The sequence below is a fragment of the Erinaceus europaeus genome, chromosome 7 (assembly GCF_950295315.1).
Source record: "Erinaceus europaeus chromosome 7, mEriEur2.1, whole genome shotgun sequence".
In the NCBI taxonomy this organism is placed as follows: domain Eukaryota; kingdom Metazoa; phylum Chordata; class Mammalia; order Eulipotyphla; family Erinaceidae; genus Erinaceus; species Erinaceus europaeus.
Window position 1 is genome coordinate 115,249,541 of NC_080168.1, and position 25,828 is coordinate 115,275,368.

The following is a 25,828-nucleotide window of genomic DNA, read 5'->3' on the forward strand; positions in this document are numbered from 1 at the left end:
TTTGGGCATGTAACATTTAAGAGTTTTTAGAAGCAATGGGTCAAGTGACTACATAATAGATGATAGGCAGAAAGTCACAAAACAAGCAGATAGATCACAGGGAGTCTGTCTTCAATCATATCGATGATGTCACTGGAGAAAAGAAGGTCCGTTAGAACCCAGAGTCTGGCAGTTACAGGGAGCTGTGCTAGGCAGAGGGTCCTCAGGAGCTACTCTGGATCCTCAGACTCGAGGCAGCCAATCTTATCTGTCCAGGACTGTGTACCAGAAACAGAATATATAGCTGTGAGTGACAGAGTGATCCGACATGGAGAAAGATGAGACCCCGAAGTTACTGACCCCACAGTCAGTGAAAGCCATCCTCTCCAAGATCAAGGCTGCCCAGCTAAATCGGGCTCAGGAGGTAACTCCTGAAATAAGAAATCATCCTTCTGTAGGGCTCAGGAGGAGGTTGGGGACTTAACTCAGGTTTGTTGGGGACTTAACTCAGGTTTGAGCAGGATTCCAGGTCTGGGTCTTTGAGGGTCCTGGGATCGTCAGCTAGATGAGCTGGTGAGACAGGTCAGTGGAAAATGTCCACCTCCTAGTCTTAGCCTCTGCAAGGGGAGTTGGACTCACACTGCCTCCCAGAGGCAGGGCTGGGCCCCTCAAAGTAGCAGATCACAGGGAAGCCTCTGGACACTGCTGAGGCACAGAGAGCAGGCAGAAGGTCTGGAGTTCAAGATTCAGAGTCTGTCCCTGACAGCCGGTCAGAAAAACCCAAGCTGAACCCTAGAAGCTCAGATGGAAATGCCAAAAGGCTGGATTCACTCTGCACATCAGCCCTCTGTATATATTTTTTAAAGTGAGTCTCCAATCATAAGAATTTCTTGGGGTTTCAGGTTTCTATGACTGGTAAGCTGTTGCATCTGGATCCATGTGAGGAGAGATGTCCAAAGGTCCCAGCGATTCTTTTTTTTTTTTTTTTTTGCCTCCAGGGTTATTGCTGGGATCGGGCACCAGCACTACAAATCCACTGCTCCTGGCGGCCATCTTTTTCCCAGTGTTGTTGTTGGTGTTGTTGCTGTTATTATTGTTCTTGTTGCTGCTGCTGTTGTTGGACAGGACAGAGAAAAATTGAGAGAGAAGGGAAAGATAGAGAGGGGGAGAGAAAGACAGACACCTGCAGACCTGCTTCACTGCTTGTGAGGAGACCTCCCTGTACATGGGGGGCCGGGGGCTCGAACTGGGAGCCTTGCGCTGGTCCTTGAGCATCACACTATGTGCCCTTAACCTGGTTGGCCAGCCCCCAACCCCAGCAAATGTTAAAGAAACATTCACCATGGATTTGAAGTATTCTGTCTCTCTAACATGGTCTTAATACAATGACAGTAGTAAAAGCTTACACTTCTTGTGTTAGACATTGTCCTAAGTGCTTTACAAATATGCATTAATTTTTATCTTTGCAAAAACCTTGAGATGTAGTGGGGGTGGGGTTCAGTGGGGAGAGCTCAGGACTGTGTGAGGTCCTGAGTTTAATCCCTGGCACCTCCTATGCCAGAGAGGTACTCTAACCTCTATCACTGTCTCTCGAAAGTAAATAAATAAAATTTTCGTTAATATATATCCTGTGCTAGAGACTGAAAAGAGGGCATCATTGGTAGTGCAACATACTTTGACGCCCAAGGCCCTAGAGGCCCCAGATTCAACCCCTGGCACCACCAGAAACCAGAGTTGAACAATGCTCTCCTAAAAAATAAAAATAAAAAAGTGGAGGACATAGCATAATAGTTATACAGAGACTCAAACCTGAGGCTTCTGGGATCCCAGGTTCAATTCCTGACATCACCATGAACCTGAGCTGAGCAGTGTAGTGGGGCAGGGGATATGTGAAATAAGTTATAATGATGATGATCCTCATATTAACAAATAAGAAAAGCAAGGCCCTGGGAGTCGGGTGGCAGCGCAGTGGGTTAAATGCAGGTGGCGCAAGGACCAGTGTAAGGATCCAGGTTCTAGAGCCCCCCCCCCCCCCGCTCCCCACCTGCAGGGAGTCACTTCACAGGCAGTGAAGCAGGTCTGCAGGTGTCTACCTTTCTCTCCCTCTCTCTGTCTTCCCCTCCTCTCTCTATTTCTCTCTGTCCTATCCAACAACAACAACACCAATAATAACTACAACAATAAAAAGGGGCAACAAAAGGGGATAAATAATTTGAAAAAAAGAAAGAAAAACAAGGCCTTAAGAGACTAACTGACTTGTCTAAGATCACACTGCTAGGACAAGATGTTTAGTGTCCACACCCTTAAACACTGTGATCTATTCCCTCCAATATAGGATATTTCTTCCCAACTCTCAGACATCTTGGACAATGTGAACTGTGTCATCAACCGTTTCCAGAAAGAATTAGGGTATGATTTAAAAGAAAAGGCAAAATTTAACCAGGCAGAGCAAAAAGGCAATAACAGATTCATCTTATTGGAGAAAATTGCCTCCTTCTCCAAAGATGCCAAGACTAAAGAGAAGCATTTGTATGAAATCCTTCACTGGCTGGGCGACTGGGGTGAGTCTGCAGGGGGATACAGTCCTGAGGGTGATGCCTTTCCCCACAAGACACTGGGCCCAGCTCCTCCAGTCTCCTTCCCTCTCCTGAGGTCTGCACTGGCTGTGCAGGGGGAGCAAAAGACACATTGCCTCTCCAGTAAAACATCATTCCAGGGGTCGGGCGGTAGCACAGTGGGTTAAATGTACGTAGCGCAAGGACTGGTGTAAGGATTCCAGTTCAAGCCCCGGCTCCCCACCTGCAGGGAAGTTGTTTCACAGGCGGTGAAGCAGGTCTGCAGGTGTCTGTCTTTCTCTCCCCCCACTCTGTCTTCCCTCTTCTCTCCATTTCTCTCTGTCCTATCCAACAATGACGACATCAATAACAACAATAATAACTACAACAAGGGCAACAAAAGGGGGAAAAAAACTTAAAAAAATTATTCCATTTGTCTCACAACATGTCACCTCTGCTGCTCAGCAGGACAAGCATATTCTAGTCCAAAACTGACTAGACTATGACAGAAACTGCTATTTGATGAAGTCTAAGGTGTATCATGACATCTCATTTTCTTAGCAAACAGAAACTGGATTCAAATCCACATTAGCTATTCAGTACTGCGGCACGTGGAATTGTTTCCTTAAGTAAAAGAAACAATTTCAGAATGGTTCATCATTATTGTGTAGACCTGTAACTGATGTTTTTTATGTTGACTTTTCTATCCTGCAATATTACTAAATCTGTTTATTAGTTCTAACAAGTCTTTAGTAGACCGCATAGTTATTTTACAGAGGAACTAAAAAGTGTTACTCAAACTCCTGAATGGTTTTTAGTGCATGGTCTCTGGGACAAACAGCATCAAGGCCAGCTGTCAACAACTGGTACCACCACTTGGGTTTGAATCAGCTGTCCGCAACCTTGGGGTCAGGTGCTGCCTCTGTTAAAATCAAAGGTATCTCATCACAGGATCTTTGTCTTCTCCAAGGTGTAATGGTTGCTGCAGAGTTGGAGAAAGATGGTTGGTGGTCTGGGAGGTGGCACAATGGATAAAGCACTGGACTCTCAAGCATGAGGCCCTGAGTTAAATCCCCGGCAGTACATGTACCAGAATGATGTCTGGCTCTTTCTCTCCTCCTAAGTCTCTCATGAATAAATAAATAAAATAAAGTTAAAAAAAAGAAATATGGTTGTAGGGATGTAGCCCACCCCCTCACAGCACCCTGTTCCTAGGGCTCTTAGTGTAGTGGTTCAGCTGCCTCCGAGAACTAAGCAAGAGGAGTGAGAGATGGCTCAGCCAGCACAGCGCACACCTTACCATGTGTGAAGCCCTGGGCTTGATCTCCATCACCATGTGGGCGTACTAAGTACAGCACCAGGGAGAACTCCATGAGTGTTAGAATGCAGCTTTGGTGTCTTTTCCTCCAGCTCTTTTTCTAAGTATATAGAATAAAATGGAAATTGGGCCAGGGACTCTGCATGGTGGTTTTGTGCATGTGCTTGGCCCTTAGCCTTTTCCCTGGCATTATTAAAAACAAACAAACAAACAAACAAAGCAGGGCTCAGCGCTTCATTTTCCCTAGTTTCCCTCTGCTGACTCCCAGTTCTGCCCCAGGATCTTCTTTGGAAAGCAGACCAAGGGCTTCTTTCCAGATCCCCAGCTCTCAGCCCAGATGGCAAAATGACTGGGAAACTCAGATCACTATCAAAATCTATTAGTGCTGGCAATCAGAAGAGGTGGAGAGGAGGAAAAGAAAGCTAATTCTATCTTTCATTGCCTATTTTGAAAGATAAAGAATGCTTTGTCTTTCTAACTTCACTGAATAAATGCATTTCTGTATTAAAAAAAAAAAAAGACAAACCAAGCAGGACTGCTAACTCCAGTTAATTCACTTAATCCTCCAGATATTGGACTTGGCAGGCAGTGGAGACAAAGCAATGACCAGTGAGACACATGACTGTTTTTTTTCCCCCTTTTGTTGCCCTTGTGTGTTTTTTTTTATTGTTGTTGTAGTTATTATTGTTGTTGATGCTGTCATTGTTAGATAGGACAGAAAGAAATGGAGATAGGAGGGGAAGACAGAGATGGGGAGAGAAAGATAGACACTTGCAGACCTGCTTCACCACTTGTGAAGCAACTCCCATATAGGTGGGGAGCTGTGGGGGGGGGGCTCAAACCGGGATCTTTATGCCGGTCCTTGCGCTTTGCGCCACCTGCACTTAACCCGCTGCGCTACTGCCCAACTCCCCCCACTCCCAGTCTGTCCTGTCTTCTTACAGAAGCTCTGGGGAATATGTGACCTGCCCAATATACCACAGTATTAAGAGATGAGACCAATCTGATCCCTCAGCTGCCAGTGTAACCTGAGCTGCTACAGGGTTGCTTGGGGCTCCCTAGAGGAAAGACTATTCTCCATCTGCACCCCTCTCCTCCAACTCCTTCTCCAGGTGACAGTCTGGCCTATGAGATCAAGAACAGGAAGAGTGAGGAGGAAGAGGAATCCATGGACGAATGGGTTGAGGTGATGGAGAAAATGCTACCTCTCTCCCTCATTGCCACCAAAGGAGGCATTGAGTCTCTCATTTCCCTCTGCTCCACTCTCATTGAAGAACAAAAGCAAAAAGCAAAAAGTAGGTTCCACAAGGGGCTGGGAGGGTGTGCCAGGTGGCATCCCTGGGGAAGAAGGCACACACTGGGTTCTGCGGCTGTCTGTCTGACTCTTCCATAGCAGCAGCTTTATCTGAGATGGATTGGCAGTGCTGAGGGCCAGGGATGTTGAGCCCAAGCTGAGTACTGAATTATTCTGAGGTGTCTCTCAGGGCTATAGGTAGGGGAGAGGTGGTGACAGGTCTCCTTTGGTGTTCCCTGGAGCCGTGACTTAAACAGGAAGCAAAACTATTTGGCCAGAAAGACTGGAACTTGGAGCCAGAGACCAAAGAACACCCTTCCCTTACTCTAAGCCCAACTGCAGAGCCAAGAAATCTGGTGAGGCTTAGCCAGAGGACCCTTCTAGAGCTTTCTTGGTTGTGGCTAACTCCAGAAATGGGCAGTCAGTAACATGGCTCCACCCTGAAATTTTACTCTTTCAGCAGTGATGGGACCTGACATTATTTAAGTCCTACATTCTGGCAAGCTGGGAACAGGTGCAGCCGGTGAAGCTTTGGGTTAGTGAGCATGAGGTCCTGAGTTCGGTCCCTGGTACTGCATCTGCCAGAATGCTGCTCTGATCTCTCTCTCTCCCTCCCTCCCCTTCCTCCCTCCCTCCCTCCATCTCTCTCTCTCACTCCCCCTCCCTCTCTCTCCCTCCCTCCATCTCTCTCTCTCTCTCTAGCTCATGAAATAAAATCTTTAAAAATAAATTCCTGGGAGTTGGGTGGTAGCGCAGCAGGTTAAGTGCATGTGGCATAAAGTGCAGGGACTGGCATAAGGATCCCAGCTGGAGCCTCCAGCTCCCCACCTGCAGGGAAGTCACTTCACAGGCAGTGAAGCAAGTCTTCAGGTATCTATCTTTCTCTTTCCCCTCTCTGTTTTCCCCTCCTCTCTCAATTTCTCTGTCCTATACAGCAACAACAACAAAAATGGAAAAAATGGCAGCCAGGAGCAGTGGACTTAGTGCTGGCACTAAGCCCCAGTGGTAACCCTGGAGGAAGAAAAACTTATTTAAATGAGAGAGAGTTCTCTGACACGACTGTGCCAAGAACTGAATGCAGCACTTGGCACACAAGGCAGGTGCCACACTGCTGAGACAGGCCTCCCTAGCCCTCGTTTTCTTTTTAGGGACTAGTTCCTGACCTAATACTGAGCTTGGCACTAAAAGTATGCATGACCTAGCCAAGTTCTGTGCTATGATGAGCCCCATTCTTCAAAAACAGAGGTATGGAGAAGTTAGGAAATTTGCCCTAAGTGAGTGGTAAGGATGGGGTTCAAGTTCAGATTATCTGATTTCAGAGTCCAAGCTCAGAATAATTAGGTTATACGGGGGGCCGGGTGATGACACACCTAGTTGAGTGCACGTTACAGTGCACAAGGACCAAGTTTCGAGCCCCCAGTCCCCACCTGCCACCTGCAGGGGGAAAGCTTTGCAAGTGGTAAAGCAGGGCTGCAAGTGTCCTCTCTACCTCCCCCTTTCCTCTCGATTTCTGGCTCTCTCTATACAATAAATAAAGATAATACAAAATTTAAAAAAATAATTAGGCTATATGGTCTCTTTTGACAATATTAGCTAGATGCTAACTTGACTTAAATGTCATCTGATTTCTATACTTTTAAAAACATTTATTTATTTATTTATTTTGATGAGAGAATGATACAGAGAGAGACATACGAGAACTCTGCTCAGCTCTGGCTTATGGGTTCTGGGGATTGAACCTGGAACTTTCGGGCCTCAGGCATCAAAGTCTTTTGCAGAACCATTATGGTATCTCCCCAGCTCTCCATACTTTCTTTAGTCACATATCCAAAGCTAGACTGTTTATTTCTGCTAATGATGTCAGTTGAATGGGAAGTGAATGGATGTACCGAGATAATTACACCACCAGTCCAATACTCATAGTACCTCCAAGGTGATACAATGGTGGTGGTGGGGTCAGGTGGTGGCACACCTGATAAAGTGTCCACATTATCAAGGTAAGACAACGATGAAACAAGTCAGCCCTTGAGAAGCTGAGACCTATGAGTGGGTGAATACAATACACAATCTAAATAAAATATACACACTCTGTATTCAAATGCATTATTCATGCAGGTGGGGAGTCCCTGCTTTCATCAGCATCAGAGTAATTCATGACCCACAAAATATAAAAAAGCATTAGTTACAAAAATAGCATATGATTTCAGAACCATATGATCTAGATATATATGTATTTTATTTTATTTTATTTTACTTTATTTTATTACCAGAGCAGTGCTCAGCTCTGACTTATGATGGATCTTGGGATTGAACCTGGGACCTTGGAGCCTCAGGCATAACCATCATGCTATCTCCCCCACCTCATGTGATACATTTTTCTACAAAATATTCCAGGAATAAAGGAAAAGGGAATTAGAGCTTCCCAGGTGAGCTGGAATCTAAGTGTCAGATAGACTTCTGGAATTTTCGCAACAGGGAGTGAAACACTGATATGAAGGCTGGGAAGTGAGCAGGAATATAGATTGGCTCTAGAGAAGGATGGAGAACTGAACTGAATCGGGTTGAGCAGTTCCAGACCCTATGGACCCTGAAGTAGCTCTGAAGCTGGAAACCCCTGGTGGCTACACTCTGGGTAAACTCTGAGCCCAGTCAAGATCTCTCCTGATGATGTCTCCTGTGGCCTCACCTACTACCCCAGCTCCTTAATCTTGCTGAATCCCTAGTAGAGTTGGATGGGAAGTTGACCAAGCAGAGTACTGAAAATAGGTATAATTGGGGGCAGAGGGCAGAGGGCAGATAGCATAATGATTATGCAAACAGACTCTCATGCCTGAGACTCCAAAGTCCCAGGTTCAATCCCCTGCACCACCATAAGTCAGAGCTGAGCAGTGCTCTGGTAAAAAAAAAAAAAAAAAAAAAGGTATAATCTTTTTCTAATTTTTTTATTATCTTTATTTATTTATTGGATAGAGACATCCAGAAATCAAGAGGGAAGAGGAAGGGATAGAGAGGAAGACAGACAGAGAGACACCTGCAGCACTGCTTCACCACTTGTGAACCTTTCCCCCTGCAGGTGGGGACCGGGGACTCGAACCTGGGTCCTTGCACATTGTAACATGTGTGCTCAACCAGGTACACCACCACCTGGCCCCAGAAATAGGTATAATCTTCAGAACCCATAGGAGCTTTCTACTATTGTTCTCTCTACCTCTCCTAGCCTCCAAACACACCTTCTGGCAGAATTGGCGGGAGAAAAGCCTGCAGATATCTACACCTCCCCCTCAGCCACTGAGCCCAGAGCAGATGCTCCAGGACAAGCAGGTCACCTGTACAAGGGTCTCAGAGGTGAAGTCCATGCTTGAGGAGCTCCTGAACTCCACCATATTCAGCCAGGGAGAGGTCAGGGCAATCAGGTACATGTCCACTACGGTGGAGAACCTCAGAAAAGCCTTGATGCTCCAGCACCAGGAGAACAGGAGCCTGGAGAACAAATACAGATGCCTGAAAATAAAGATGACCAAAGAGCTCAGCAGCCAGAGGCTGCACTTCCAGAAGTCCATCCAAGTCCTCGAGACCAAGAGGAACGCCTTGATGAAGCAGGTCGAGAGTCTAGGAGGGAAGTACCATGACCTTCTGCTGGTAAGGCATACCTTAGAACTCCAGCTGAAGAAGGCACAGTCTGCTAGAGTCCAAACGAAAGAGCTAGACAAGAGCTTGGTGGATTCCCCAGGTTCCTCTGAGAAAGAGCCCCTGCCAAAGGAAAAAACCATCAAGGAGGCAACTCAACAGGAACCCAAGGAGGAGGAGGAACAACAGTTGATTTTGCCACTCTCCCCACGCCCTGTGGTCACAGCCTGGGACAGTGGGGATAGACCTTCTGTAAGTCAGTCGCACTCCATCGGGAACACTCACTTGAGGATTGCAGATGTGTACAGCAGAAAGGACACCCAAACTCTTGAACCTGTGTTGCTGTCCACAGCGGATCAGAAGCTTCCTATGAAATGGGAAAAACCAGAGGCAAAGATGGAAAGCGTAGGTCACAAACATGAAGACCAGGACTTGTTGCAGGAAGTAACCCAGGAGGAGGAAGGAATGAGAATTCAGTTGATTTTGAAGCAGCAGCTCTCCCCGGAGAGCTCCATGGAAGTGGCTGTCCAGAGCCAGCTGGAGGAATTCAGTAGGGAGAGGCAGAGGCAGCAGTGGCTGGAGGAGGAAGAGATGTGGCAGCAGAAGCAGAAGAAGTGGGCACTGCTGGAGCAAGAACATCACGAGAAGCTCCGACAGTGGGAGATGGAGGAGGTGGCCAGGGAGCAGCAGAGATTGGTCCAGCTAGAGAAGGAGCAAGGGAGCCCAAGGAAGGAGCTGGAACAACCACAAGAGGACCCAGAGAAGATGCTCTTTACAACCACCTCTCAATGGAGGGACTTAAGAGAAGAATCATTGCCACCCCCTCCCCTAACTCGATCCCAATCTGCTCAGCAGGTCCGGAGGCCACACTTGCCGAGGTCCCCTGACACCTCGCAGCTCACCCGGAGAAACAAAAGGACCCTGAGTTCAGCCAAGTGTACCCAGAAACCACGAACCTACCAGATCCCCAAGAGGCCCCAGAAATCAGCCTCCTTCCCCACCACTGGGACACTCATCTCCAAAGTGCCCCAGTCTCCTCTGATCATCTCCCAGGTAACTCTGAAGGGCAGGATATACCACATGGACACCAAGACCCTGAGGAAGAACCTTCAGCTCCTGAGTGAGGAGAGCAGCGCAGGGCTGCCCTACTACTTGCGCTGCAAGGTGCTGGAGCTCACTAGCACCGCCTTAGAGCTGAGCACCGTCAGGCTGCAGTACCTGTGCTGCAAGTACATCTGCTACAGACGCTTCCAGAGCCTCCGGTAGGCCCGCCCTGCACCCACTGGCATCCCTTGATGTGTGTGGGCAGAGCCAAATCCAAAGGGAGAGGAAGAGCATGAGGCAAGGGTAACGGGGAGAATCACCCTGCTCCAGCCCCCCAGTCTGAATGTTGGGCAGTCACATGTGGCTCTCCCTGTCCTGGGCTTTCCTTCTAGCTTCTAAGCCTGCTTTTTTCTGTCATCCCACGACCCTGTCCATAACCCACTTAATGTGTTTCTCCACTTGCCTCTGTGTGTGTGTGTGTGTGTGTGTGTGTGTGTGTGTGTGTGTGTGTGTTAGGGCCTTTGGTCATGCACAATTTCACCACGTCTAGTGGTCTTATTTTGCTTTTGATTTCAGGTAGAGAGAAAAGGGAGAAACCACAGCACCACTCCACCATTCATGCAGCTTCCCCTGGTGACATACCTGGTGTTCCTATGTGGTGCTGGGGGCTCAAACCTGAGTCCTTGCACGTGGTAAAGTGTGCATTCTACCAGCTGAGCTATCTCCCAGCCCCCGTTCTGCCTGATCTTCCTTTTCTATTTCCAGCCTAGCCCTGAGGCATCTTACCTAATACCACCACCTCCCACTTCCTTCCATTACCATTACTCTTCTTGCTCCCAAAACTACAAGCAAAAGTCATCTCTGATTAACATGCTTGGGGGGATGGGGGAGGCAGGTGGAACAGGCCCCTTCATGTACTAAATCTATTTTCTTTCTTTTAGACAAGAGATAATGAACCACATCCAAGTCACACAGGAAACTGACACACTCTACAAAGCCCAGCATCTCCGGATTGTCCTGGAAAAAGTGGCCCAACTGCAGAACCTGCAGCTGCAGGCATGGACGGATAGACAAAAGGCCCTGGAAGAACTGCGCCAAGAATGCCTGAGCAGCATGGCGGCCATGTTCCCCAAGGTGGGCTCCTGCCCATTCACCTGCTTGGGGATCAGATCAGCCAGCAGGGATGGGCCCAGGCATAAGCCAGTAGAATAGGGGATGTGAGTGAGATGGGGGGGGGGGGGACAAAAAGCAAAAAAGAGACAAAAAGTCTCTGGGCCAGAAAGGGGCCTGAGCGTATAGGAGAGGAGCAAGAAAGGGAGACTTTCAAAACATTATATAAGCTGACTGGGGAGATAGCGTAGTGGTGACAAAGAAGACTTTCATGCCTGAGGCACTAAAGGGCCTATGTTCAATCCCTAGTATCACCATAAGCCACACCTTAGAAGTGCTCTGGTAAAAAAAATTAAATATATGGGGGTTGGGCGGTAGCACAGCAGGTTAAGCACATATGGCGCAAAGCACAAGGACCAACATAAGGTTCCTGGTTCGAGCCCCTGGCTCCCCACCTGCAGGGGGGTCACTTCATGGGTGGTGAAGCAGGTCTGCAGGTGTCTGTCTTTCTCTCCCCCTCTCTGTCTTCCCCTCCTCTCTCCATTTCTCTCTGTCCTATCCAACAACAGCAATGGCAACAATAACAACAAGGGCAACAAAACGGGAAAGACGGCCTCCAGGAGCAGTGGGTTCCGAGCCCCCAGCAATAACCCTGGAGGGAAAATAAAATAAAATAAAATAAGGACTTCCGGAGGCGGAGCTACGAGCAGCAGATCACTTTCTCTCCTCTCCTCTCCTCTCCCGGATCAACTAGGAATACCAAAGGAGACCACCCGGACCGAAACAAGACAGGACTAGAATGACCACAGAAACCCAGTAAATCACCCGTGAGTACAAACACGCGTGGCTGGTGACAGAGAGGAGAGAGGGGCCTAAGGAGAGATTAAGTGACTGCTGACAGTTCGACAGTTTGTCAGTGGAGACACCACCTCCAGTCTGCTCCACCAACAAGGGGACAGCTGAAGGGAGGAAAGGACTCCCCAGAGACTCACCAAGTACAACTCTGAGTCTCCATTGCTACTACCCTCAGAATCTGGAGCAGCAACAGGGAGGGACACCAGGGCACAGAGATCTAACCGGGAAACTCAGGAGAAGACCTATACCTCGGTGGCATAGCTGAAGGGCTGTGAAAGTCTCTTTGCATAACCACTGGATTATCTCTGCCACACCCTGCTTTATCTCTTGGTCAGGAGTCATTGATTAAGCCAAGAAGCCTATTGATAGTTTAAAAGCCCTCAGGCTACCATAGCCTACAGGGGAAAAAAAAAAAGGCTTTTAAACCACTGAACTCCAACTCAGGGATTGAAAAAACTGTTAACTTATATAAAATGGTTAAAACAACAAGAAAAAATAATGGAGACTCGAACCAGGACAAGAGTCCAGCTAAAAGTCCTCCAGAGGGCGAAGCACAAAACAACGAGTTCAACATCCAAACATTAGCTAAGGAAATAATAACAGGAGTGAGTAAAGAATTTGAAAAAATTGTAATCAGAACTGCAGGAACAACAAATGAGAATATGGAAGAAAATTCTAATAATCTCATGGTTGTTAGAGAGCTGAAAGCTGAAATTGCTGAGCTAAGAAGGCAACTAGCTGAACAAGCTAAAACAGTATCAGAGCAGGGCAACAAAATAGATGAACTCCAGAAAGCAGTAGAGGGCAGAGAGAATAGAATCAATGAGGCTGAAGACAGAATTAGCAAGATTGAGGATGAATTAGAGACAACTAAAAAAGAAGTAAGAGATCTCAAAAAGAGATTAAGAGATGCTGAAAACAACAACAGAGTCCTATGGGATGACTTCAAAAGAAACAATATACGCATTATTGGCTTACCAGAGGAAGAAAGAGAAGGGGAGGAAGAAAGCGTTCTCCAGGCCATAATAGCTGAAAATTTCTCTAGTCTAGACAACACCAAAGACATAAAGATTCAAGAAGCCCAGAGGGTCCCAAACAGAATTAACCCAGACCTAAAGACACCAAGACATGTCATACTTAGATTGGAAAGGAATAAGGATAAAGAAAGGATCCTCAAGGCTGCAAGAGAAAAACAAAGAGTCACCTACAAAGGAAAACCCATAAGATTAGCAGCGGACTTCTCCATACAAACACTACAGGCCAGAAGAGAATGGCAAGATATCTATCGAGTGCTCAATGAGAAAGGCTTTCAGCCAAGAATACTATATCCTGCTAGACTGTCATTCAGACTAGATGGAAGCATCAAAACCTTCTCAGACAAGCAACAGTTGAAGGAAGCAACCATCACCAAGCCTGCCTTGAAAGAAGTTCTGAAAGGTTTCCTATAAACAACCAGACCACCACAAATAGAACATATATCAAAACACTCTAAAACTCTACAAGAATGGCGTTAAAATATCTTCAATCTTTGATATCAATAAATGTGAATGGCCTGAATTCACCTATTAAAAGACACAGAGTAGGAAGATGGATCAGAAAACACAACCCAACAATATGTTGTCTACAGGAAACTCACCTAACGCAACAAGACAAACACAGACTTAAAGTGAAAGGATGGAAAACTATCATTCAAGCCAATGGCCCACAAAAAAGGGCAGGAACAGCTATTCTCATATCTGACATGATAGACTTTAAAATAGATAAGATTAAAAAAGATAGGAATGGACACTACTTAATGCTCAGAGGATCAGTCAATCAAGAGGACTTAAAAATTATTAATATCTATGCACCCAATGAGAAGCCATCTAAATACATCAAACTTCTACTGAAAGAGCTACAGCAATATATTAACAGTAACACAATCATAGTAGGGGACTTCAACACCCCACTCTCTCAACTTGACAGATCATCCAGGCAGAAAATCAGTAAAGACATAAGGGAGCTAAATGAAGAGATAGATAAACTAGAACTATTGGACATTTTCAGAGTCATTCATCCCAAGAAACTGGAATACACATTTTACTCAAATCCACATGGATCATTCTCAAGGATAGACCATATGTTAGGCCACAAAGACAGCATCAGCCTATTCAAGAGCACTGAAATCATCCCAAGCATCTTCTCAGACCACAGTGGAATTAAACTAACACTTAACAATCAACAAAAGATTAGTAACAGTGCCAAAATGTGGAAGCTCAACAGTACACTTCTTAACAACTTCTGGGTCAAAGAGGAAATCAAGGAAGAAATCAAAATGTTTCGAGAGTTCAATGAAAATGAAGACACAAGCTATCAAAATATTTGGGACACAGCTAAAGCAGTCCTAAGAGGGAAGTTCATAGCTATACAAGCACACATTAGGAAACAAGAAAAGGCACAAATAAACAGCCTGATTGCACATCTTAAAGACCTAGAAGAAGAACAACAAAGGAACCCTAAAGCAACCAGAAGGACAGAAATTAATAAAGTTAGGGCAGAAATAAATAACATTGAGAATAGGAAAACCATACAAAAGATCAATGAAAGTAAATGTTGGTTCTTCGAAAGAGTAAACAAAATCGACAAACCTTTAGCCAGACTCACAAAACAAAAAAGGGAGAAGACCCAAATAAATCGGATAGTAAATGAAAGAGGAGATATCACAACAGACACTGCAGAAATTCAACATATCATGCAAGGCTTCTATGAACAACTATATGCCACCAAGTTAGAGAACCTGGAAGAAATGAATGATTTCCTAGATACCTACCAACTTCCAAAACAAAGTAAAGAGGAAGTGGATAACATGAACAGGCCCATCACAGCTAATGAAATTGAAACAGTTATCAAAAATCTTCCCAATAATAAAAGTCCTGGACCAGATGGTTTTACAAATGAATTCTACAAAACCTTCAAAGAAGAACTAATACCTCTACCTTTAAAAGTCTTCCAGAAGATTGAAGACACTGGAATACTCCCTGCCAGCTTCTATGAAGCCAACATCACCCTGATACCAAAAGCAGACAGGGACAAAAAAAATAAATAAATAAATAAAAAAAAAAAGAAAGAAACAGCCAAAAAAAAAAAAAATAAAATAAAATAAAATAAAATGATAAAAGTTATGGAAGCAGCTTGAGAGGCTGTGTGGTGGCTAGAGTGGACTGAAATGCAACAGGTCCCAAGTTTAATTCCTGGCAGCACATGTGCCAGAGTGGTGCCCTGATTCTCTCATTTTCATATTAATAAACAAGTCTTAAAAAAACAAACAAAAAAAATGAAATAAGGATTAGAAGAGAACTCACCCAGTCGAGCACACACTTTGCCATGCTCAAAGACCCAGGTTCTAGGACCTGGTACCAACTTTTCTAACACTGTGCATGACAAGTGCTGTGGTGTTGCTACTTCTGTCTCTGTTTCTCTCTCCCTCTGCCTCTGTCTTAAACTATAGGAGAAAAATTAGTCCATCCAGAGAAGGGACTGAGCCTGCTTCACACACACACAAAAAAAACTCCAAACAATCCCAATTTTTAAAATTATTTCTATTGACACCAGGGCTATCACCTGGGCTCAGTGCCTGCATGATAAATTCGCTGCTCCCAGTGGCTACTTTTTCTTTCTTTCTTTTTTTTTTTTTTTTAATATTTATTCCCTTTTGTTGCCCTGGTTGTCTTTCTTTCTTTTTTGATTTGGTAGGACAGAGAGAAATGGGGGGGGATGTTTGAGAATTTGAGAGAGTGACACCTGCAGACTTGCTTCACTGCTCATGAAGTTTCCCCTGCAGGTGGGGAACTGGAACTTGAACCCAGGTCCTTAGGCATGGTAACATGTGCTCTCAGTCTGGTACATGAGTATGCCGTGAGTATACCTGGTACAAGAGTATGCCACTGCCTGTCCTAAAAAAAAAATACATATATATATATATATATATATATATATATATATATATATATAGAGAGAGAGAGAGAGAGAGAGAGAGGGAGATGGCAGTGGTGAATCTGATTGAGTGTACACATTATGATGCACAAGGACTTGAGTTCAAGCCCCCAGTTACCACCTGCAGGGGAAAGCTTCATGAGCAGTGAAGCAATGCTACAGATCTCTCTCTCTCTCTCTCTCTCTCTCTCTCTCTCTCTCTCCCTTTCTCTCTCTCGGCTCCAGGAATATTGCTGGGGCTCAGTGCCTACACTACAAATGCATTGCTCCTGGAGGCCTTTTTTTTTTTTAATTGGATAGAACAGAGAGAAATTGAGGAGAGGGAGATAGAGAGAGGGAGAGAAAGATAGACATCTGCAGACCTGCTTCACTGCTTGTGAAGTGACCCCTCTCCTTGCTGGTGCTTCCTACTATGTGCACTTAAGCCAATGCACCACGGCCCAACCCCCCCTTTCTCCTTTCTCTCTCTCTCTCCCTATTTCTTCTTTCCCTGTCAATTTCTCTCTGTGTCCTATCAAATGCAAGAAAGCTGTACTTAAAACAAACACACAAACAAAAACCTCTGCAGTAAGCTACTCTTCTAGAGGATGGTGGAATCTTCTGGAGTCCAAGACCTGAACTTCCCGACTCTATGTTGAGGTTTTCTCCTTCCCCAGCTCTGCTCGTTCCAGACTCAGCGCACGACTGTCCTCCTCACCTCCAGGCTGGGAGTCTGCGTTCTCCCTCTGGAGGATGGCCCCCCTGCTTTCCAGATGCCAGGTCTCCCTGTTCTGGTGGAGTATCCCTTCCAGCCACTTTCTGGCCAGGGCCACCTGGCAAGTAAAAGCACCACGACCCTGCTTGACTACAGTAGCCTCAATATCTACCCTTACTTTTAGACATTTGGCAAGTCTAAGTGAGAACTTATTTTCCCTCTGAATTCTGAAGGCGCTGCTCAGTTATTGGTGTTGCCATTGAGACTTTAAGGTCAGACTGATCTCAATCCTTTGAGTTGGACTTGTTCTACACTCTGAGGACTGGCTTCAGTTGCTTTTACTTTGGTCTCTACTGCTTAGAAGAGAGAAGTGCTGAGTGCTGACCTGGTCCACAGGAACTGGTCCAAACTTAAGGGGAGTGGAGAGTCCCAGAATAGTGACTCAGAACTTGCTGAGGCCTCCCCTAGAGTTGGGCTAGGAGATCATGGCCTGAGTCTTGAGCAGCAGTGGCCTAAGTGGAGGAAGCCTTGTGCTCGGGTGTGTGGTGTAACGATGATGTCAAGCAAGTGGCTTTGGCCATGGAGGTCTCTCCCAACTCCATTTAACATCACCTTACACTAGTTTGGATAATTTCCTATAAGTGTGTTTTTGTTTTTTTTAATTGCCACCAAGGTTAACACTGGGGCTCAGCGGGGGCGTTGGGCAGTAGTGCAGCGGGTTAAGCGCATGTGGTGCAAAGTTAAGGACCGGCTCAAGGATCCCAGTTTGAGGCCCAGCTCCTCACCTGCGCGGGAGTTGCTTCACAGGCGGTAAAGCAGGTCTGCAGGTGTCTATCTTTCTCTCCTCCTCTCTGTCTTCCCCTCCTCTCTCCATTTCTCACTGTCCTAGCCAACAACAATGACAACAATAACTACAACAATAAAACAAGGGCAACAAAAGGGAATTAAAAAAAAACATTGGGGCTCAGCACTTGCATGACAAATCCCCTGCTCCTAGCAGCCTTTTCTTTTTCTTTTGTTTTTGCCTCCAAGGTTATTGCTGGGGCTCGGTGCCTGCACTACAAATCCCTGCTCCTGGTGGCCATATTTTCCCATTATTGTTGTTGCTGTTGTTGTTGGATAGGACAGAGAAATGGAGAGAGGAGAGGAAGACAGAGAGGAGGAGAGAGAGACACCTGCAGACCTGCTTCACTGCTTGCCAAGTGACCCCCCCCAGCTGCCATTTTTTTTCTCTTTTTGATAGAGACAAAAAGAAATTGAGAAAGAAGGGGAGATAGAGAAGGAGAGAGACACCTGCAGCCCTGCTCCACCACTAGTGGAGCTTCCCCCACTGTAGGGGGACTAGGGACGTGAACTTAGGCACTTGGACATGGTAACACATGCACTCGCCCTGCTACGCCACTGCTCAGCCCCTCTAAGGATCTCAGCTTGCTAAACCAGTTCTGTGGATGGGAAGGAAAAGCACCACATGACACTGCTTGCAATGAATGTTCCCAAGTGTTCTGCCCTGTGCCACAGTGGTTCTGACTCTGTCCCACGTGAAAGTCTCTCTATCACACGAGATTAACAAAATAAGTCTGAGGGGCCAGGTGGTGGCGTACCTGATTGAGTGCACGTTACAGTGCTGAGGACCCAGGTTCGAGGCCCCAGGTCCCCACCTGCAAGGAGAAAGCTTTGCAAGTGGTGAAGCTGTGCTGCAGGTGTCTCTCTGTCTCTTTCCCTATCATCCCCTTCCCTCTCAACTTCTGGCTGTCTCTATCAAATAAATAAAGGTAATTTTTTGTAAATATTTTTAAAATATTTATTTATTCCCTTTTGTTGCCCTTGTTGTTTTATTGTTGTAGTTGTTGTTGATCTCGTTACTGTTGGATAGGACAGAGAGAAATGGAGAGAGGAGGGGAAGACAAAGAAGGGGAGAGAAAGACAGACACCTGCAGTCCTGTTTCACTGCTTGTGAAGCGATTCCCCTGCAGGTGGGGAGCTGGGGGCTCGAACCTGGATCCTTGCACTGGTCCTTGTGCTTAGCACCACCTGCGCTTAACCCGCTGTGCTACCGCCCGACTCCCGCTAATAATTTTTTTTTAAATGTTACAAAATAAGTCTGAAAGAGATACCCAGAGCATCTTAGGTGCAGTCTGCTCTCATACCATGCATCTCGTCAGACCTCCAGAGTTCCAGCCACTCTGGCTTGCAGCAGCTTTTCCTTGCTATTTTGCCCATTTCCCAAATTCTTCATGACGGGAGAAAAGAGGAACTAACCAGCAAATTAAGAGTCAAGGAATTCCTAATGGAGTGCCTGGGCCTCACCTCTCTGCTCAGCCTGACTAAGGCAAAGCCCACCCACCCCACCCCAACCCTCACCTCTCCTGCCTTCTCTAGCTCAAGCTGGAGTGCAACATTCACCTGCACAGCCCAGTGGTCACATCCCAGAAGTCGAGGAAAAGCAAGCCGTTTCCATCCTTACCCCACGGTGGCCACTCCAGCAGCTCTTCCTGCAGGCGGTCACAGGAACACTTTAAACCCAAGCCGCAGGACTGTGTGTCCGTGCAGATGCCCTGGTAGGTGTGAGGAAGCGGAGGGGCAGCTGGCTGAGAAGGGAGGAGGAGTGGCCAGATTGGGGCGGGAGGGGGGGGGAGCGGGGGGGGGGGGACTGGCAGCCTGGCCAGGACACAGACAGACAAGGCTCGCCCCATGAGTGGTAAGGTACCTGTCTCTCAACACCAGGGCTTTGCTCTCGGTCCACTGAGTAAAAGCCTGCGACACCACCACTAGCATCTCCAACACTCACCTTTAAAAAGAGACACCATCAACCTCTGGGCTGCCACATGCTTTGACCTCAGGGCAAGTCTCTGCACGTACTGGGGACCGTTCCAGAAGCGTCTTCCGGCAGCTCCTTAGCCAGAGAGGCCCCAGGGAGGTGAGACTGAATTTAGGGAAGGGCAACGGGCAGTAACAAGTGTTTGAGACAGGGAAGAAAGCAAGGACAGTGTCCAGACCCTGCTGACCCTAGACAGCAGGTTGCTTCTCAGTCTCTGTGGCTTTACAACTCTGCCTCTCTCTACACTTTCAGCCCCCAACCCCTCCCCAGCAAACAGGAGACTCAGATGAAGGGCATCTGGAAGACTGATGTGGCCTCCTCCAGTCACCCAATAGCAAAGAAGATCCCCACCAGCCTGACCTGGGACCAGCTGGGCGGGCACCCAGATGTCCCCCGGCTGCTGGCACTGGACATACATTCCTTCTACAACAAAAGCCTGATGTCCCTCAAGACCTGGTAAGGTGCTAGGCTAGCTGGCTAATTGGGATTCAGAGACCCCACCAGCGGCAGGGACCATAGTACACTGTCCCTGTCCAGTGGCCCTAGAGGTCTTTTTTTTTTTTAAAACCGTAGTGAATCGGCCCTAGAGGTCTTTCTGAGCATTCATCATGATCACATATATGGCAGCACATCAGAGAGACCTTGTCTCATCCCCTCACTAGCCATCAACCTGGGTCTCCACGCCAGCACTGTTGTCCATCTCTTGGACGACTTTACAGTGTATCTGCGGATCACATAGTCTTTCCTGCCCAGTTATTTCCCAGGATGCACAGGCAATGCTCTCAAACTATATCTTGAGGTCTGGGGGCTGTTCTGAAAGAGAGTTAGGTACATGAAGGGAGAATAAGAATCACATGATGCGGTAGCGCAGCGGGTTAAGTGCACGTGGCGTCAAGCTCAAGGACCAGCATAAGGATCCTGGTTCAAGCCCCTGGCTCCTCACCTGCAGGGGCGTCACTTCACAAGCGGTGAAGCAGGTCTGCAGGTGTCTTTCTCTCCCCTCTCTGTTTTCCCCTCCTCTCTCCATTTCTCTCTGTCCTATGCAACAACAATGACATCATCATCATCAACAACAATAACTACAACAATAAAACAAGGGCAATAAAAAGGAATAAATAAATATTTTTAAAAGAAGAATCACATGATGAACAGAGTGAGGAAGATAGTATAATGTAGCATAGTGATTATGCAAAATCTTTCATGCCTGAGGCTCAAAGTCCAGGTTCAATCCCCTGCACCAGCATGAACTAGAGCTGAACAGTGAATGCTCTAGTAAAAAAGAAAAGGGGGGGACAGTGGCACACCTGATTGAGCATGCATGCTATTATGCTTAAGGACCTATATTTGAGCCCCCACTCCCCACCTGCAGAGGGGACATTTCACAAGCAGTGACTCTTTCCTTTTATATCTCCACCTCCTCTTTCAATTTCTCTCTGTCCTATAAAATAGAAAGAAATAAAAAAATCATATGTTATTTAAAAAAGAGAGAGAGAGAAGAGAATAAGAATCACATAATGAACCAGACACTTGGGCCTGTGTCTGTCTTTACCATTTTTATTTTACTGCCTATGAGAACTGTTCCTGGGAAGAATAGCTAAGGGCAGAGAAGTAGGACTTTGCAGGCCAACAGAGGCTTTTCTAAGAGGAAGATTCAACTCTTGTTTGCCTTCTTGGCCTTAAGATGTCACTATTGACTCAAGTTCTGTCAAGGGGGCTGGCTTTCTAGATTTCAAAGCCCAGCTGCTTCTTGTGGCTGTGGCTCAGTCATCTTGGCAGGGAGAGAATTGGGGAGGTGTAAAATGAGGTTGCTGCTGGTATCCTTCAGAGCCCTGGTCTGTGCTTCTACTCGGAACTGGGCCTGAGAGTACCAGCTAACACAACCCACTTAGCACACAGATTCAAGCAACTTCTCTATTGCTGGAGAATTTTCAAATGGTGTGTGTGTGTGTGTGTGTGTGTGTTCACTGTTGTTAGCTGATTTGAATATAGCAAGATACTTAATTGAATAATGAAATAAAAACAACTCTGACAGGACTCAGTAAGCCAGACTTCAACTGGGGCACTTCCAGGTTGAGATTTAATTACACTTTCTAAAGGACTCATGAGAGAGAGAGAGAAAGAGAGAGAGAGGGAGAGAGGTGTTCTCTCCCCCACCCCTGGCTACAGCTCCTGTCCCTCTACATCCCTGCAAGTGTCTGGGCTCAACTCAGCATCTGTTTGAATCTAAAGCCCAACTTTTTTGTTCTTCCCACATACATAACTATGTGCACGTAACTGCCAAGTGTGCGCCCTTTGCCTGACCACAAACATCTCATGTACTTTTTGCAAATTTAGGGAGGTGATGGGCAAAGGAATTCACAGAGAACGGCACCAAACAGCAGCTCCCTTTCTTCCCTTCTCTCTTTTGTATAACAAGCAAAATTCAAAAACTCCTGTCTTACACAGAGCTGTTCCACCCACACCCAGGCCCCCACTGGGAGCTCAGCTTCAGGCTTAAGCACTTATCAAAATATTGTTCCAAGCAGACAGCTTCCCCTTCTCAGGGGAATCCAGGTGAGTACAATTTTCTAACTCGACAAGTTTCCTCAGCTTCTCTAATTACCAGATGTCACGGCAAAGCCCTATATCTCCTGTCTGCTTTGTCCACACCCCAGTGTGGCTGCCCCTTCCTGCATGTCAGGATGGTGCTCCATGCTGCATGTGGGGGTCCCCTGTGTTATCTCAGTACCCCATTATTGCACACAAGAATCTCCCAATTTTTAATCAGAGTTCTCTTGCCACTACCTAAGCTGCTGCCACCTCAGGAATAAAACTGTGGTTGTATGTCTTTCTCCTTTCCTTCCCTTCTTTAGATTTACTTCTTTGGGTCAGAAAGAGAGCTGACCAGGTAGGGTGCACACTGTGCCATGCACACAGTTCAGGTTCAAGACCCAACATCACATGCAACATGCTACAGCACTAAGAAAACTCCAGGGCTGTGTTGTCTCTTCCTCTCTGTGTATACTGAGTTTAAATATGACCCAGAGGAGTGAAACTGTGCATGTGTGAGGCTCTAGCTTAAAAGGAAAAAAAAAATGTATTTTTTATTTTTAAATGAGAGAGGGAGAGAGAGAACAAACCAGAGCATCACTCTAGTAGATGCAGTGCTTCTTTCTTCTAGCGTTTGCCCTTCTTCCGTAGCCAGTCAACAGCATCAGGTTGAGCCTGATGTAAAGTTTCGAGACCTCCTTTGAATCTGGAGAGGTGGCAGTCGTTGACTATGTGGGTCATAGTCTGTCTGTAGCCGAAGGGGCAGTTCGGGTCGTCTCTGGCTCCCCAGCGATGGGACATAGTGGCGCACCGGCCATGGCCTGTTTGATAGCGATTGAGGAGGGCCCAATCATAACGTGCTAGGTCAAAGCCGGGTTGACGCTTGCAGGGGTCTGTGATGAGGTGTTTGTTCTTTACCTCAGCTGACTGCCAACTCTGCGATTGAGGAGGGCCCAATCATAACGTGCTAGGTCAAAGCCGGGTTGACGCTTGCAGGGGTCTGTGATGAGGTGTTTGTTCTTTACCTCAGCTGACTGCCAACTCTGTTTCCAAGAGACTGGAACAGAGAAGTTCAGTGTAGGCATAGGGGACCAGATTGGGTGACGAGACGTCAAGCGTTGGACAGGGTGGGCGAAGATATCCGCGTATATTGGCAGGACCGGTCGAGCGTAGACGTGGGAAATGAACTTAGATGATGCCGCATCCCGACGGATATCTGGCGGGGCGATGTTGCTAAGAACTGGCAGCCATGGGACCGGGGTGGAACGGATGGTTCCAGAAATTATCCTCATGGAGGAATATAATTTGGAATCGACCAAGTGGACATGAGGGCTACGGAACCATACTGGGGCACAGTATTCTGCAGTGGAATAGCATAATGCCAGAGATGATGATCGTAGTGTGGAAGCGCTCGCGCCCTATGAGGAGCTGGCCAGTCTTGCAATGATGTTATTCCTCGCGCCCACCTTTGCTGCAGTGCTAGGAATGGGAATCAAACACAGGAGCTCACGCTTGCAAGTCATGTGGTCAAACCCTGCACACCTTCCAGCTGCCATCTTACTGCTTTCTTTGTGAGATCACTGTGCACAGGCCTGTCTGGAGATGTGTTCTGCTTCCACTCCCCAAATTGCACCTTCTCTTTGGCTACCTGCCCCCACCCCCCATGAGACCTCACATGTACCTGCTGTGTGGTGCCAGGCCTCTTTACAATCCTGCCAACATCACCCACCCTCTAGCTGGGCTGTCCAGTTCACAGCACTCGCCAATATCACAAACAGGACCAAGCTCATGCTGACAGCACTGACAGTCTATCTTACCAACAGCTACTGGGGTATGCTTTCAGCTTGTGGGAGAGAGCTATTTATCCTCCCTCAGTGACACTAGGAAGACTAGGTCCTTCAAAAGCCAGTCTTCTCTGCTTTGTGGTACAGGCATCCCCACTGAGCTCTCTACGGGACAGGGAACACACCAGTGCTGTCTGCAATCAGAGAAGGACCCTAAGCTCCACTCCGGCTACTCTGCCTGCCTTGCACAGCTGAAGTGCATAGTGGTCCACGTCTGTCCTGAGATGCCACAAGCAGAATCCTTCAGACTGTAGCATGCTACAGCTAGAGGGGACGAATGATAGCTTAGTGTCTCTTAAGGAGACAGGATGGGGGTAGAGAAGACATATGGAGGGATGGTAGGATCAGGGAAGAGGAAGCATTCTGCAAAGTGAGGTGACAGGCAGTTTTGCTGGAAGAGAAGCAGAGTCTGTGGGGCGTAACTTGAGTGAAGCAGTCCCGTACCAGGTAAGGTCCAGGCCTACCCCTGCTCTGGTTCATCCTGCACTGGTCTCTCAGCAACAGCTAGGAGCTTCCAGACGGCAGTTCATGCTTCCCCACACACAGCCGCGAGGACTGGGTGGGCATTTCCACCCAGGGAGCCTTGTCTCAGCTGCCCCTCCACCTGTAACTGTATCAACTCTCTTAGCGCCTCAGCCACCCAAGGAAAGGAAGACCAGGAACCTTCAGATGAGTCAGCTGAGCTTGTTCAGCAAAAGCCAAGTGAGTCCTTCCCTGGAACTTGAAGAAGCCAGAGGAATCAAGATATTCCCAGTGCCCACTCCACCCCTTAGCCTGTGGTTCTCAAGCTTCAGGATGAGTGAGACTCACCCAGGTACTTCTTCCAAATGCAGGTGTCATTAAAAAGATGCAGTGAGTATTGTTTAATCCTCTAACTTGGTGAGATACCACTTTACTCCTTCCTTCTCTGCATTGTTGTGTTTTTAATAAAATAGAAGTGTGTTTACTTTTACATTTTCCTGTCTCATTGCTCAAACCCCCACATGCTAAACATATTTTTGGAACTAAGGTTGAGACCACCTGGCAGCCGGTGTGGACCCGGGTTAGAGAGCATGTCTCGTGTGTTGATTCTGATTCTGAGAGCCAACAAGCCTGGCACAGAAGAGAGCTCAGTGATTCTTCAATTAGCCAAAAATGCACACACATGGATGACTGATCCACTGGTGGTTAAAGTGAAAGTGTAGAAGATGAGAACATGAGGAGAGCTGAGACGACCCAGAGTCCGCAGGCACAGTGTGGGAGGCGCAGGTAAGCATGGCTCTGTGTTGTTCAAAGGTGGAAGAAGTGGACATGGAGCCTCCTGATCTAGGCGATGTGGCCAACCTAAGGCCATCTCTGGTGACTGCCGATCAAGACACTACTATGGAGGGGCTGGGTGGTAGCACACCCTGTTAAGTGCACTTAATACTAGCACAAGGACCTGAGTTTGAGCCCCCACACACACCACTCCCCACCTGCAGCAGGGATGCTTCACGAGCAATGAAGCAAGTCTGTAGGTATCCATCTTTCTCTCCCCCTCTCCTCTCAATTTCTCTCTGTCCTATCTAATAAAATAGGGAAGAAAAAAAGGGGGGAATAGCTGCCAGGAGCCATGGATTCTGAGGTGCTGGTCCCAGCCCCAGCCCCAGCCCCAATGATAACCCTGGAGAAACTGGAGACACTACTTTGGTTCTTTCAAATGGTAATGCACCTCATCCAATCAGACCTCACCCAGGGACTAGGCCTAATAAAACACTAACTAGGAAGTGTGCCCGGGAAGTCCAGTGATTCTGTTTCTTAGCAGCTGCACCCATTCTTGCTCCCAGCCCAAGGCTGAGACTCTGGACAGAAGTGGGACATGAAGAGCTTGCTTTGGGTTGTTTTCAGGGATGGTACCTGGTCACCAGGAAGCTGCGTGGAGGTAGATGTGAGGCAGCCCTGCTGCAGGCATTCGTGATGGAGTCCCAGAGAACAGTAGTGGGTGGCAGTGAAGGATAATTCTAGTCTTTCAGGTCTCAGACTTCTTTTTTGGAGGTCTCACCACAATTATATGCAATGTACTAAAATGTACTCACACTAAATGTGTTGCTTTACATGATCTGAAAGGATTTTTATAACTCCGGTCTGGAATTAACTGCAAGTAAGGTTTTGAATGTGTAGTTGGCTGGGACTTCCCAGCAATCATCATGCACAGAACTGAAATCTAACAA

At 47.0% G+C, this 25,828-nt stretch overlaps 1 protein-coding gene across 2 annotated transcripts; it reads left to right on the forward strand.

Moving 5' to 3' along the window:
• FAM186B (family with sequence similarity 186 member B) lies at positions 1–24,591 on the forward strand. Of its 2 annotated transcripts, XM_060195451.1 has the most exons (8): positions 1–403; positions 2,315–2,540; positions 4,965–5,147; positions 8,364–10,035; positions 10,759–10,951; positions 18,828–19,006; positions 19,519–19,722; positions 24,268–24,591. In XM_060195451.1, exons 1-8 carry the CDS (start codon positions 308–310, stop codon positions 24,362–24,364), a joined length of 2,850 nt encoding a protein of 949 aa, XP_060051434.1. In that variant the 5' UTR covers positions 1–307; the 3' UTR covers positions 24,365–24,591. The 2 variants fall into 2 exon arrangements, with proteins under 2 accessions (XP_060051434.1, XP_060051435.1); XM_060195452.1 differs by lacking the exons at positions 1–403; positions 2,315–2,540 and adding an exon at positions 486–844.
• The last annotated feature ends 1,237 nt before the right edge of the window (positions 24,592–25,828 follow it).

What these genes read in the sequence shown, in the direction of transcription:
- FAM186B (XM_060195451.1), top strand. Translation starts at nt 308, where the DNA reads ATGGAGAAAGATGAGACCCCGAAGTTACTGACCCCACAGTCAGTGAAA. An exon ending in TGGCGGCCATGTTCCCCAAG is followed by an intron (nt 10,952 to 18,827) that starts GTGGGCTCCTGC and finishes TGCCTTCTCTAG; the next exon opens with CTCAAGCTGGAGTGCAACAT. An exon ending in GTGTCCGTGCAGATGCCCTG is followed by an intron (nt 19,007 to 19,518) that starts GTAGGTGTGAGG and finishes CTACACTTTCAG; the next exon opens with CCCCCAACCCCTCCCCAGCA.